The 14,985-nt window shown below is 55.7% G+C and overlaps 1 protein-coding gene and 1 long non-coding RNA gene across 2 annotated transcripts in view; both read right to left on the reverse strand.

The window, feature by feature from the left end:
• Nucleotides 1–1,275: 1,275 nt before the first annotated feature.
• mogat3a (monoacylglycerol O-acyltransferase 3a) overlaps nucleotides 1,276–14,985 on the reverse strand; it is a 42,549-nt gene continuing 28,839 nt past the window's right edge. The window contains exons 5-9 of the mRNA XM_085760024.1: nucleotides 13,292–13,422; nucleotides 5,680–5,723; nucleotides 5,054–5,144; nucleotides 3,948–4,056; nucleotides 1,276–1,667 (exon numbers count right to left, since the gene is read on the reverse strand). Of these exons, the coding sequence (XP_085616150.1) occupies nucleotides 1,513–1,667; nucleotides 3,948–4,056; nucleotides 5,054–5,144; nucleotides 5,680–5,723; nucleotides 13,292–13,422 (530 nt within the window). The 3' untranslated portion in view covers nucleotides 1,276–1,512. The remainder of the gene's footprint in view (nucleotides 1,668–3,947; nucleotides 4,057–5,053; nucleotides 5,145–5,679; nucleotides 5,724–13,291; nucleotides 13,423–14,985) is intronic.
• Nucleotides 5,957–8,831, reverse strand: LOC146968220 (uncharacterized). The gene is made up of 3 exons (XR_015034299.1): nucleotides 8,735–8,831; nucleotides 7,055–7,114; nucleotides 5,957–6,078 (listed from the first exon to the last, which is right to left on the reverse strand). It is a non-coding gene; the product is annotated as an uncharacterized LOC146968220 (long non-coding RNA).

The raw sequence follows: 14,985 nt of genomic DNA on the forward strand, positions 1-14,985 counted from the left end.
TTTGCTGCAGCCTGCATATCGAGCAGCTCATTACTGCTCCAATACCAACTTTCCCCCCCTCATTCGAACGAATATTGGAATGTGGAATAAAAAGTGACGGCCCTATAATGGACACTAGTGTTGTCACGATACCAACATGTTGGTACCGGTATCGGTACCAACATGTTTTTCGATACTTTTCGATACTTTTCGGTACTTTTCCACATAAAAAGAGAACACAAAAAATGTCATTATTGGCTTTATTTTAATAGAAAATCTTAGAACTATAACATATGCATCAGTAAATAATCAGTAAATCAGTAAACAGTTACTGCTGCTGCAGGATTAAATGTCCATCTATATTAATCTGAACTCTTCCTAAATTAAAACATTAGTGGTCTGTTTAAAAATGAATATCAACTTGTTTTCTTTGCATTATTTGAGGTCTGAAAACACTGCATGTTTTTTTTGTTATTTTGACCAGTTGTAATTTTGGGGGGAAATTGTTATTTTGTAGTTTATAGAATGAAACACAAACGTTCATTTTACTCAAACACACACACCTATTGTTTCCCATATGTAGACCAAATTGATTCTGCCCCCCCCCATCAACGCAATATCGTTCCATTAGTTCATCTCCGCGTAGCGCTGTTTCGCTGTGATCACTCACTCACACAGAGAGAGACAGAGAGACAGAGAGAGCATGCCAGTGGTGATCCGCGGTAAAAACGAAACTTATTAACGAGGCTGTGGCAGCCGTCTCACGCACGCGCACACACACACACACACACACACACACACACATAAACACAGGCACATGGACAGGTGGCGCTGTAACGGTAATTTAAAAAAAAGCACCTTGCTTCTTTTGTGACTCGCTCACTCACTCGCCTCGGCTCAAATTACAATGCGGCGACTTCACGTGGCGACGTCACCGCTGCCGGTGGCGCAAAATGAAAGTACCGGTCCCATCTAAGCTCAGTATGGTACCGTTTTAAATGCGTTAGTACCCTGGTACCACTCTAGTACCGGTATACCCAACAACCCTAATGGACACCTCGTCGGGCGTAACCCCTTACATACATACGTGTGTGTGTGTATCGGCCGGTGGCAGACGACTCACACACTTTGTTTTCTTTAGTTTAGTTTTTGCGGCCACATCTCCACGCAGTCGCCTTGGTCGCGTCATCACGCTGCCGCTGTGGCGTTCACCGTGTTACCCTGTCACAGTGTGTGTGTGTGTGATGTCACAGTGTGGGTGTGTGTGATGTCACAGTGATGCAGCTGTCAACCATGTGACATCATCATGATGCTTTATTACAAACAAACAACAAACACAGAGTGGTTAGCGTCGTTAGCGCCGCTCATTAAAACCAATGAGGAGCGTTAGCATCGAGCTAACGTGGACGGACAGTCGGTTTACAGGGACGGTTGCCGGGTGGCGGCCGGTTGCCAGGTGACGGCCGGTTGCCAGGTGACGGCGGTGATGTCATATGGAGGCCAGGTGCCGGTCGCCAGGTAACGGTGGTGACGTCATATGAAGGTGAGGTGCTGGTCGTCGTGGTAACCGTACGCGTGCTTGTGCCGCTCAAACAGCTGGGTGAGACTCTGCAGGTAGTCGTCATGGAGACGCTGGATGTCGTCGCCGCCGGGGCTGGGCGTCTGGACGACCGAGAGAGGACGGCCCACTGGAGGGAGAGAGAGAGAGAGAGACGTCGTCATGACAACAGAGGAACCGTGGTCATGTGTCTGTTCTGATAGATACCGCAATGCAGCGACTTTTAAATGTCTACTAATTAATAATAAATAACTATCAATGAAGTGTTGTTTCTCTTTTATAAATGTCTACTAATTAATAATAAATAACTATCAACGAAGTGTTGTTTCTCTTTTATAAATGTCTACTAATTAATAATAAATAACTATCAACGAAGTGTTGTTTCTCTTTTATAAATGTCTACTAATTAATAATAAATAACTACCAACGAAGTGTTGTTTCTCTTTTATAAATGTCTACTAATTAATAATAAATAACTATCAATGAAGTGTTGTTTCTCTTTTATAAATGTCTACTAATTAATAATAAATAACTATCAATGAAGTGTTGTTTCTCTTTTATAAATGTCTACTAATTAATAATAAATAACTATCAATGAAGTGTTGTTTCTCTTTTATAAATGTCTACTAATTAATAATAAATAACTATCAATGAAGTGTTGTTTCTCTTTTATAAATGTCTACTAATTAATAATAAATAACTACTGTATCTGTAGGAAATAAAGAAGCCAGATGAAGTGTTGTTTCTCTTCTTGTGGCAGCTGGAAGGTGATTGGTCGATCAGATCTGAGAGCAGCTCAGCCGTAGCTACTGTTGGGTTCAGTGTGAATTACTGCTGCTTCAACATGAGAAGGAACTGACAGCAGGTTATGTTCAAAGAGTCAGTTACCATGGTGACTGACTCCTCTCTTTGTGGAACAGAAAACCCAGAGTTTCTCTCATCTCAGGGTCTTCACATGACTCCACACAAACAACTCAACACAACAAAACCTCTGACAGCCAAGTCTTATCCAATCCTACTCTAACCCTAACCCTAACCCTATCACAGTTATACGATCAGGCCCGGCTCTAGCCATTTTGGTGCCCTAGGCGAGATTAATCCCAGGCCCCCCCCCCCCCAACAATGATCAATAATGATTATAATGATAACGTAGCAGTGTATCTGTATGTCCCCTCTGACCCCGAGATACACAACTTGCACAACAATCAGTAAAATGTCATAAAGTAAATCCTGGGTGAAGACATGAAAAACCTGTTGTGATGCTTGAAATGGGTATACGAAAGTCTTAGCTTCACAAAAGCAGTGGAATATACTGTATGAATAAAAGCTAATAGATACGTGTGGAAAACAAGTTAAAATGAAATTTTGTGAAATTGCTTTTTGAGCATAAATGTTATCTGTCATTCTATTTTCACCAAATGTCTCAAATGTAAAATAAAAGAAGCTAAATATTGACTTCACATTACATTTCAAACTTCATGAGATGTGTGTGTAGCCCTAAATGAGAAATTAGCTTTTTTTCTCCAAACAAAATATCAACTAAACAGACAGAAAACACAAAATGTACAATATTTAACCTATATAATGTACCCTCCATGTGTTGTCACTGTGCTGCTGTTTGAGAGGTAAAAACTGGTTTGAGAGCTCAGTGGGTCTGTATACAGAGCTGGAGCTGTGGCCCTGCTGTCTGAGCAGGCTGAAGTCTCAACTCTCTCTTCTTTTTTCAGTATCTTCCTCATCTAATGAGTCAAAACTTTCAGCCTCTGAAGCACCGTCATCCTCCTCACTGCTTCTCTCTCTCTCCTAACGATTCTGCGGCTTCGAAGCGCTTCACAGCTGTTCTTTTGATTGACAGGTCGTCAAGGGCGGCGTAAAATGACCGAAATATTAACAAAAACATATCGAGACGGTCGCGCAAACGAGCCGGCATTTGCTCCGACTTTGAGGATTAATGCAACCAAGTATCCACACATCTAATTAAAAATGTGGCGTTTCTAACAAGAAAACGGCTTGAAAGCGTTTTATTCCCACTGCAGACAGGTAGCTCTGCTGTGTGTGTGACTGCGGGGAGAGCGGAGGGCCAACGGGCATGTGGGGGAGGGGGGGGGGGGGCGACTTAGTAAGTAATGTTGTAACATATTATATTATTACTTTTTAATAGGTATTGCTTTGCATTTAAATTAACGTGGGGTTATTTTTTGTATTAAGAAATAATAGTACCAACTAGTTATAAAAATAGTGAAAGTTACACTTTTTTTTCTTTCCCATTTGTGGCGCTGGCGCCCCCTGGATGGACGGCGCCCTTAGCATTTGCCTATACGGCCTATGCCACGGGCCGGCCCTGTATACGATCGTCTCCTACTCGTGATGACATCACAGCTATATGGTCAGGATGGAGGCGTTGCCATACCGACGGTGTGGATGGACGTCCTGTACGGCATGAGGCCGAAGCTGTACTGGAAGATTCCTCTGGCGTGGAACAGAGGCAGCGCCACTCCCATCACGCTCTGCATCCGGTTCTATGGAGACAAGACACAGCAGTCTGACATCCCATAATACCATAGGACACAGCAGTCTCTCAGCGCTGCTTTGGTAGACACCGTAACCCACCACCACCACCATCGTTCATACACATCCACACGGGGCAAGGTGGGTAAGGTAAGGAACTGGAAACCAGCTGCTATCTGAGGAAATACGGTGTGTTGCCATGGAAACGCTGCATGGTGGTTGATCAGCGGTGTGGCGTGTGATTGGATCAGATTGTTTTTATTCCAGACGTGTGATTGGTCGGCAGAGTGACGGTGTGACGTGTGACGTGTGATTGGTCGACAGTGTAGCGGTGTGACGTGTGACGGTGTGATTGGTTGACAGAGTGGCGGTGTGACGTGTGACGTGTGATTGGTCGACAGAGTGGCGGTGTGACGTGTGATGTGTGATTGGTCGACAGAGTGGCGGTGTGACGCTGTGATTGGTCGACAGAGTGGCGGTGTGACGTGTGATTGGTCGGCAGAGTGACGGTGTGACGTGTGATTGGTCGACAGTGTAGCGGTGTGACGCTGTGATTGGTCGACAGAGTGGCGGTGTGACGTGTGATGTGTGATTGGTCGACAGAGTGGCGGTGTGACGCTGTGATTGGTCGACAGTGTGGCGGTGTGACGCTGTGATTGGTCGACAGTGTGGCGGTGTGACGCTGTGATTGGTCGACAGTGTGGCGGTGTGACGCTGTGATTGGTCGACAGTGTAGCGGTGTGACGCTGTGATTGGTCGACAGAGTGACGGTGTGACAGTGTGATTGGATCAGATTGTTTTTATTCCAGACGTGTGATTGGTCAGCAGAGTGACGGTGTGACGTGTGACGTGTGATTGGTCGACAGAGTGGCGGTGTGACAGTGTGGCGGTGTGACGCTGTGATTGGTCGACAGAGTGGCGGTGTGACGGTGTGATTGGTCGACAGAGTGGCGGTGTGGCAGAGTGGCGGTGTGATTGGTCAACGGTGTGACGGCGGTGACCTCTGACCTGCAGCCTCCTGAGCGGCGAGCCGCTGGGATTCTCCATCTGGTCAAACAACTCGTTCTCTCCGAAGGAAAAGACTGGGACCAGCTGGGCCCTAACACACACACACACACACACACACACACACACACACACACACACACACACACACACACACACACACACACACACAGTAACACAGTGTTAGCACCCTTCACACAGCCCGCCCTCTAATGCTGCATTCACATGGAGTCCGGCGGACAGCAACAGTTGCTGTTGCCGTGCTCCTCCAAGTTTTACTGTCGTCCTCTCGTCCACTAACATGACATCTGGTCCATCTGCCGTCTGTCGAACTCCATTCATGCAGCATAAGCCCCGCCCCCTCTAAGCCCCGCCCCCTCTAAGCCCCGCCCCCTCTAAGCCCCGCCCCTCTATGCCCCGCCCCTCTATGCCCCGCCCCCTCTATGCCCCGCCCCTCTATGCCCCGCCCCTCTATGCCCCGCCCCCTCTATGCCCCGCCCCCTCTAAGCCCCACCCCCTCTAAGCCCCGCCCCCTCTAAGCCCCACCCCCTCTAAGCCACACCCCCTCTAAGCCCCGCCCCCTCTATGCCCCGCCCCCTCTAAGCCCCGCCCCCTTGACCTCCACCTACCCGTGTTTGAGCGCCAGTTTGATGAAGCCCTTCCTGCTTCGGATCTGAAACAAGACACAACACGCTGATCAGAACCAGGACCAGAACCAAGACCAGGACCAGGACCAGGACCAGGACCAGGACCAGGACCAGGACCAGGACCAGGACCAGAACCAGGACCAGGACCAGGACCAGGACCAGAACCAGGACCAGAACCAGGACCAGGACTAGGACCAGACCCAGGACCAGAACCAGGACCAGGACCAGGACCAGGACCAGGACCAGGACTAGAGACCAGGACCAGGACCAGACCCAGGACCAGGACCAGAACCAGGACCAGAACCAGGACCAGGACTAGGACCAGACCCAGGACCAGAACCAGGACCAGGACCAGGACCAGGACCAGGACCAGGTCCAGGACTAGAGACCAGGACCAGGACCAGGACCAGGACCAGGACTAGAGACCAGGACCAGGACCAGGACCAGGACCAGGACTAGAGACCAGGACCAGGACCAGGACCAGGACCAGGACTAGAGACCAGGACCAGGACCAGGACCAGGACCAGAACCAGACCCAGAACAAGGACCAGGACCAGGACCAGGACTAGAGACCAGGACCAGGACCAGAACCAGACCCAGGACCAGGACCAGGACCAGGACCAGGACTAGAGACCAGGACCAGGACCAGGACCAGGACCAGGACTAGAGACCAGGACCAGGACCAGAACCAGACCCAGGACCAGGACCAGGACCAGGACCAGGACCAGGACTAGAGACCAGGACCAGGACCAGAACCAGACCCAGGACCAGGACCAGAACCAGGACCAGGACTAGAGACCAGGACCAGGACCAGGACCAGGACCAGACCCAGGACCAGGACCAGGACCAGAACCAGGACCAGGACTAGAGACCAGGACCAGGACCAGGACCAGGACCAGAACCAGACCCAGAACAAGGACCAGGACCAGGACCAGGACCTGGACTAGAGACCAGGACCAGGACCAGGACCAGGACCAGGACTAGAGACCAGGACCAGGACCAGAGACCAGGACTAGAGACCAGGACCAGGACTAGAGACCAGGACCAGGACCAGGACCAGGACCAGGACTAGAGACCAGGACCAGGACTAGAGACCAGGACTAGAGACCAGGACCAGGACCAGGACCAGGACCAGGACTAGAGACCAGGACCAGGACCAGAACCAGACCCAGGACCAGGACCAGGACCAGAACCAGACCCAGAACCAGGACCAGGACCAGGACCAGGACCAGGACCAGGACCAGAACCAGACCCAGAACAAGGACCAGGACCAGGACCAGGACTAGAGACCAGGACCAGGACCAGGACCAGGACCCAGGACCAGGACCAGAACCAGGACCAGGACCAGGACCAGGACTAGAGACCAGGACCAGGACCAGGACCAAGACCAGGACCAGGACCAGAACCAGGACCAGGACTAGAGACCAGGACCAGGACCAGGACCAGGACCAGGACCAGGACTAGAGACCAGGACCAGGACCAGACCCAGGACCAGGACCAGGACCAGGACCAGGACCAGAACCAGACCCAGAACAAGGACCAGGACCAGGACCAGGACTAGAGACCAGGACCAGGACCAGGACCAGGACCAGGACCAGAACCAGACCCAGAACAAGGACCAGGACCAGGACCAGGACTAGAGACCAGGACCAGGACCAGAACCAGACCCAGGACCAGGACCAGAACCAGGACCAGGACCAGGACCAGGACTAGAGACCAGGACCAGGACCAGGACCAAGACCAGGACCAGAACCAGACCCAGAACAAGGACCAGGACCAGGACCAGGACCTGGACTAGAGACCAGGACCAGGACCAGGACCAGGACCTGGACTAGAGACCAGGACCAGGACCAGGACCAGGACCAGAACCAGACCCAGAACAAGGACCAGGACCAGGACCAGGACCTGGACTAGAGACCAGGACCAGGACCAGGACCAGGACCAGGACTAGAGACCAGGACTAGAGACCAGGACCAGGACCAGGACCAGGACCAGGACCAGGACCAGGACCAGGACTAGAGACCAGGACCAGGACCAGAACCAGGACCAGGACCAGGACCAGGACCAGGACCAGGACTAGAGACCAGGACCAGGACCAGGACCAGGACTAGAGACCAGGACCAGGACCAGGACCAGGACCAGGACCAGGACTAGAGACCAGGACCAGGACCAGAACCAGACCCAGAACAAGGACCAGGACCAGGACCAGGACTAGAGACCAGGACCAGGACCAGAACCAGACCCAGGACCAGGACCAGGACCAGGACCAGGACCAGGACTAGAGACCAGGACCAGGACCAGAACCAGACCCAGGACCAGGACTAGAGACCAGGACCAGGACCAGGACCAGGACTAGAGACCAGGACCAGGACCAGGACCAGGACCAAGACCAGGACCAGAACCAGACCCAGAACAAGGACCAGGACCAGGACCAGGACCTGGACTAGAGACCAGGACCAGGACCAGGACCAGGACCAGGACCAGAACCAGACCCAGAACAAGGACCAGGACCAGGACCAGGACCTGGACTAGAGACCAGGACCAGGACCAGGACCAGGACCAGAGACCAGGACCAGAACCAGGACCAGGACTAGAGACCAGGACCAGGACCAGGACCAGGACTAGAGACCAGGACTAGAGACCAGGACTAGAGACCAGGACCAGGACCAGAACCAGACCCAGGACCAGGACCAGGACCAGGACCAGAACCAGACCCAGGACTAGAGACCAGGACCAGGACCAGGACCAGGACTAGAGACCAGGACCAGGACCAGGACCAGGACCAAGACCAGGACCAGAACCAGACCCAGAACAAGGACCAGGACCAGGACCAGGACCTGGACTAGAGACCAGGACCAGGACCAGGACCAGGACCTGGACTAGAGACCAGGACCAGGACCAGGACCAGAACCAGACCCAGAACCAGGACCAGGACCAGAACCAGACCCAGAACCAGGACCAGGACCAGGACCAGGACCAGGACCAGGACCAGGACCAGAACCAGACCCAGAACAAGGACCAGGACCAGGACCAGGACTAGAGACCAGGACCAGGACCAGGACCAGGACCAGGACCAGGACCAGAACCAGACCCAGGACCAGGACCAGCACCAGGACCAGCACCAGGACCAGCACCAGGACTATAGACCAGGACCAGGACCAGGACCAGGACCAGGACCAGGACTAGAGACCAGGACCAGGACCAGGACCAGGACCAGGACCAGGACTAGAGACCAGGACCAGGACCAGACCCAGGACCAGGACCAGGACTAGAGACCAGGACCAGGACCAGGACCAGGACCAGGACCAGGACCAGGACTAGAGACCAGGACCAGGACCAGACCCAGGACCAGGACCAGGACTAGAGACCAGGACCAGGACCAGGACTAGGACCAGAACCAGACCCAGAACAAGGACCAGGACCAGGACCAGGACTAGAGACCAGGACCAGGACTAGAGACCAGGACCAGGACTAGAGACCAGGACCAGAACCAGACCCAGGACCAGGACTAGAGACCAGGACCAGAACCAGACCCAGGACCAGGACCAGGACCAGGACCAGGACCAGGACCAGGACCAGGACCAGGACCAGGACTAGAGACCAGGACCAGGACCAGGACCAGGACCAGGACCAGGACTAGAGACCAGGACCAGGACCAGACCCAGGACCAGGACCAGGACTAGAGACCAGGACCAGGACCAGGACCAGGACCAGGACCAGGACTAGAGACCAGGACCAGGACCAGACCCAGGACCAGGACCAGGACTAGAGACCAGGACCAGGACCAGGACTAGGACCAGAACCAGACCCAAAACAAGGACCAGGACCAGGACCAGGACTAGAGACCAGGACCAGGACTAGAGACCAGGACCAGGACTAGAGACCAGGACCAGAACCAGACCCAGGACCAGGACTAGAGACCAGGACCAGAACCAGACCCAGGACCAGGACCAGGACCAGGACCAGGACCAGGACTAGAGACCAGGACCAGGACCAGACCCAGGACCAGGACCAGGACTAGAGACCAGGACCAGGACCAGGACTAGGACCAGAACCAGACCCAGAACAAGGACCAGGACCAGGACCAGGACTAGAGACCAGGACCAGGACTAGAGACCAGGACCAGGACTAGAGACCAGGACCAGAACCAGACCCAGGACCAGGACTAGAGACCAGGACCAGAACCAGACCCAGAACAAGGACCAGGACCAGGACCAGGACTAGAGACCAGGACCAGGACTAGAGACCAGGACCAGGACTAGAGACCAGGACCAGAACCAGACCCAGGACCAGGACCAGGACCAGGACCAGAACCAGACCCAGAACAAGGACCAGGACCAGGACCAGGACTAGAGACCAGGACCAGGACCAGAACCAGACCCAGGACCAGGACCAGAACCAGGACCAGGACCAGGACCAGGACTAGAGACCAGGACCAGGACCAGGACCAAGACCAGGACCAGAACCAGACCCAGAACAAGGACCAGGACCAGGACCAGGACCTGGACTAGAGACCAGGACCAGGACCAGGACCAGGACCTGGACTAGAGACCAGGACCAGGACCAGGACCAGGACCTGGACTAGAGACCAGGACCAGGACCAGGACCAGGACCAGAACCAGACCCAGAACAAGGACCAGGACCAGGACCAGGACCTGGACTAGAGACCAGGACCAGGACCAGGACCAGGACCAGGACTAGAGACCAGGACTAGAGACCAGGACCAGGACCAGGACCAGGACCAGGACCAGGACTAGAGACCAGGACCAGGACCAGAACCAGGACCAGGACCAGGACCAGGACCAGGACCAGGACTAGAGACCAGGACCAGGACCAGGACCAGGACTAGAGACCAGGACTAGAGACCAGGACCAGGACCAGGACCAGGACCAGGACCAGGACCAGGACTAGAGACCAGGACCAGGACCAGAACCAGGACCAGGACCAGGACCAGGACCAGGACCAGGACTAGAGACCAGGACCAGGACCAGAACCAGACCCAGAACAAGGACCAGGACCAGGACCAGGACTAGAGACCAGGACCAGGACCAGAACCAGACCCAGGACCAGGACCAGGACCAGGACCAGGACCAGGACCAGGACTAGAGACCAGGACCAGGACCAGAACCAGACCCAGGACCAGGACTAGAGACCAGGACCAGGACCAGGACCAGGACTAGAGACCAGGACCAGGACCAGGACCAGGACCAAGACCAGGACCAGAACCAGACCCAGAACAAGGACCAGGACCAGGACCAGGACCTGGACTAGAGACCAGGACCAGGACCAGGACCAGGACCAGGACCAGAACCAGACCCAGAACAAGGACCAGGACCAGGACCAGGACCTGGACTAGAGACCAGGACCAGGACCAGGACCAGGACCAGAGACCAGGACCAGAACCAGGACCAGGACTAGAGACCAGGACCAGGACCAGGACCAGGACTAGAGACCAGGACTAGAGACCAGGACTAGAGACCAGGACCAGGACCAGAACCAGACCCAGGACCAGGACCAGGACAAGGACCAGGACCAGGACTAGAGACCAGGACCAGGACCAGAACCAGACCCAGGACTAGAGACCAGGACCAGGACCAGGACCAGGACTAGAGACCAGGACCAGGACCAGGACCAGGACCAAGACCAGGACCAGAACCAGACCCAGAACAAGGACCAGGACCAGGACCAGGACCTGGACTAGAGACCAGGACCAGGACCAGGACCAGGACCTGGACTAGAGACCAGGACCAGGACCAGGACCAGAACCAGACCCAGAACCAGGACCAGGACCAGAACCAGACCCAGAACCAGGACCAGGACCAGGACCAGGACCAGGACCAGGACCAGGACCAGAACCAGACCCAGAACAAGGACCAGGACCAGGACCAGGACTAGAGACCAGGACCAGGACCAGGACCAGGACCAGGACCAGGACCAGAACCAGACCCAGGACCAGGACCAGCACCAGGACCAGCACCAGGACCAGCACCAGGACTATAGACCAGGACCAGGACCAGGACCAGGACCAGGACCAGGACCAGGACTAGAGACCAGGACCAGGACCAGGACCAGGACCAGGACTAGAGACCAGGACCAGGACCAGACCCAGGACCAGGACCAGGACTAGAGACCAGGACCAGGACCAGGACCAGGACCAGGACCAGGACTAGAGACCAGGACCAGGACCAGACCCAGGACCAGGACCAGGACTAGAGACCAGGACCAGGACCAGGACTAGGACCAGAACCAGACCCAGAACAAGGACCAGGACCAGGACCAGGACCAGGACTTAGACCAGGACCAGGACTTAGACCAGGACCAGGACTTAGACCAGGACTTAGACCAGGACCAGGACTTAGACCAGGACCAGGACTTAGACCAGGACCAGGACCAGGACCAGGACTAGAGACCAGGACCAGGACCAGGACTAGAGACCAGGACCAGGACCAGGACCAGGACCAGGACCAGGACCAGGACTAGAGACCAGGACCAGGACCAGACCCAGGACCAGGACCAGGACTAGAGACCAGGACCAGGACCAGGACTAGGACCAGAACCAGACCCAGACCCAGAACAAGGACCAGGACCAGGACCAGGACTAGAGACCAGGACCAGGACTAGAGACCAGGACCAGGACTAGAGACCAGGACCAGAACCAGACCCAGGACCAGGACTAGAGACCAGGACCAGAACCAGACCCAGGACCAGGACCAGGACCAGGACCAGGACCAGGACCAGGACCAGGACTAGAGACCAGGACCAGGACCAGGACCAGGACCAGGACCAGGACTAGAGACCAGGACCAGGACCAGAACCAGGACCAGGACCAGGACTAGAGACCAGGACCAGGACCAGGACCAGGACCAGGACCAGGACTAGAGACCAGGACCAGGACCAGACCCAGGACCAGGACCAGGACTAGAGACCAGGACCAGGACCAGGACTAGGACCAGAACCAGACCCAGAACAAGGACCAGGACCAGGACCAGGACTAGAGACCAGGACCAGGACTAGAGACCAGGACCAGGACTAGAGACCAGGACCAGAACCAGACCCAGGACCAGGACTAGAGACCAGGACCAGAACCAGACCCAGGACCAGGACCAGGACCAGGACCAGGACCAGGACTAGAGACCAGGACCAGGACCAGACCCAGGACCAGGACCAGGACTAGAGACCAGGACCAGGACCAGGACTAGGACCAGAACCAGACCCAGAACAAGGACCAGGACCAGGACCAGGACTAGAGACCAGGACCAGGACTAGAGACCAGGACCAGGACTAGAGACCAGGACCAGAACCAGACCCAGGACCAGGACTAGAGACCAGGACCAGAACCAGACCCAGAACAAGGACCAGGACCAGGACCAGGACTAGAGACCAGGACCAGGACTAGAGACCAGGACCAGGACTAGAGACCAGGACCAGAACCAGACCCAGGACCAGGACTAGAGACCAGGACCAGAACCAGACCCAGGACCAGGACCAGGACCAGGACTAGAGACCAGGACCAGGACCAGGACCAGGACCAGGACCAGGACCAGACCCAGAACAAGGACCAGGACCAGGACCAGGACCAGGACCAGTAACTGACCTGTAGCGTCAGCGCTCCGGGTCGAGCGTCCAGAGCCTCCGGAGCTCCGCCCACCGCGATGACGGCAACGTTCCCTCCCTCAGGACGACTCACCAGGTAGGACAGACTGGACTTACAGCTGGACACCAGGCCTGAGAGGTGAGACAGGTAGAGAGACAGACAGGTGAGACAGACAGACTGGACTTACAGCTGGACACCAGGCCTGAGAGGTGAGACAGGTAGAGAGACAGACAGGTGAGAGACAGACAGACTGGACTTACAGCTGGACACCAGGCCTGAGAGGTGAGACAGGTAGAGAGACAGACAGGTGAGACAGACAGACTGGACTTACAGCTGGACACCAGGCCTGAGAGGTGAGACAGGTAGAGAGACAGACAGGTGAGACAGACAGACTGGACTTACAGCTGGACACCAGGCCTGAGAGGTGAGACAGGTAGAGAGACAGACAGGTAAGAGACAGACAGACTGGACTTACAGCTGGACACCAGGCCTGAGAGGTGAGACAGGTAGAGAGACAGACAGGTAAGAGACAGACAGACTGGACTTACAGCTGGACACCAGGCCTGAGAGGTGAGACAGGTAGAGAGACAGACAGGTAAGAGACAGACAGACTGGACTTACAGCTGGACACCAGGCCTGAGAGGTGAGACAGGTAGAGAGACAGACAGGTAAGAGACAGACAGGTAGAGACAGACAGGTAAGAGACAGACAGACTGGACTTACAGCTGGACACCAGGCCTGAGAGGTGAGACAGGTAGAGAGACAGACAGGTGAGACAGACAGACTGGACTTACAGCTGGACACCAGGCCTGAGAGGTGAGACAGGTAGAGAGACAGACAGGTGAGACAGACAGGTAAGAGACAGACTGGACTTGAGACGGTCTGAGACGGTCTGAGACGGTTTGAGACCATACGCGCGGGAAGGGGGGTGCTGCCGGGGCCGCAGCCCCCCCAGCCCCCCCTGCTGCCGGGGCTGCAGCCCCCCCTGCTGCCGGGGCCGCAGCCCCCCCTGCAGCCCCCCCTGCTGCCGGGGCTGCAGCCCCCCCTGCTGCCGGGGCTGCAGCCCCCCCTGCTGCCGGGGCTGCAGCCCCCTCTGCTGCCGGGGCTGCAGCCCCCCCTGCAGCCCCCCCTGCTGCCGGGGCTGCAGCCCCCCCTGCAGCCCCCCCTGCTGCCGGGGCTGCAGCCCCCCTGCTGCCAGGGCTGCAGCCCCCCCTGCAGCCCCCCCTGCTGCCGGGGCCGCGGCCCCCCCTGTCAGAGCGCCCGCCACCCCTGTCGGAGTATCTTAAATGGTGCTGATTAAATAATGGTTCTAATAAACGCAGGTGAATCGTGTCGCCGCTGCCACCTCAGAGGCCCCCACATACTCAGGCGTACTGTGAGCAGCGCCGACTCCGTGCGCACCGTCCGCGGACGTTGGAGCTTTCATAGTCGGGCGTACGGCGTCACATAGTGACATAGTCGGGCGTACGGCATCACATTAAAAACAGGTCGACTACGTGGAGTCCGTGCGGTCGTAAATATTGAGCTATGCGCGCACGGTCTGGCGGACGTCCGCTTTGGGTCTGCACCGAGTCCGCCTCGAGTACGCGTGGATGTCCGCGGACACATGTACGCCCGAGTATGTGGGGGCCCTCATCAGGCTGCACTCTGGAACGTGGCCCTGATACGTCTGAGTTCTGCTGCAAACTATAAAC

Source organism: Trachurus japonicus, chromosome 18 (assembly GCF_045865225.1).
Source record: "Trachurus japonicus isolate A0001 chromosome 18, Traja_1.0".
Taxonomy (NCBI): domain Eukaryota; kingdom Metazoa; phylum Chordata; class Actinopteri; order Carangiformes; family Carangidae; genus Trachurus; species Trachurus japonicus.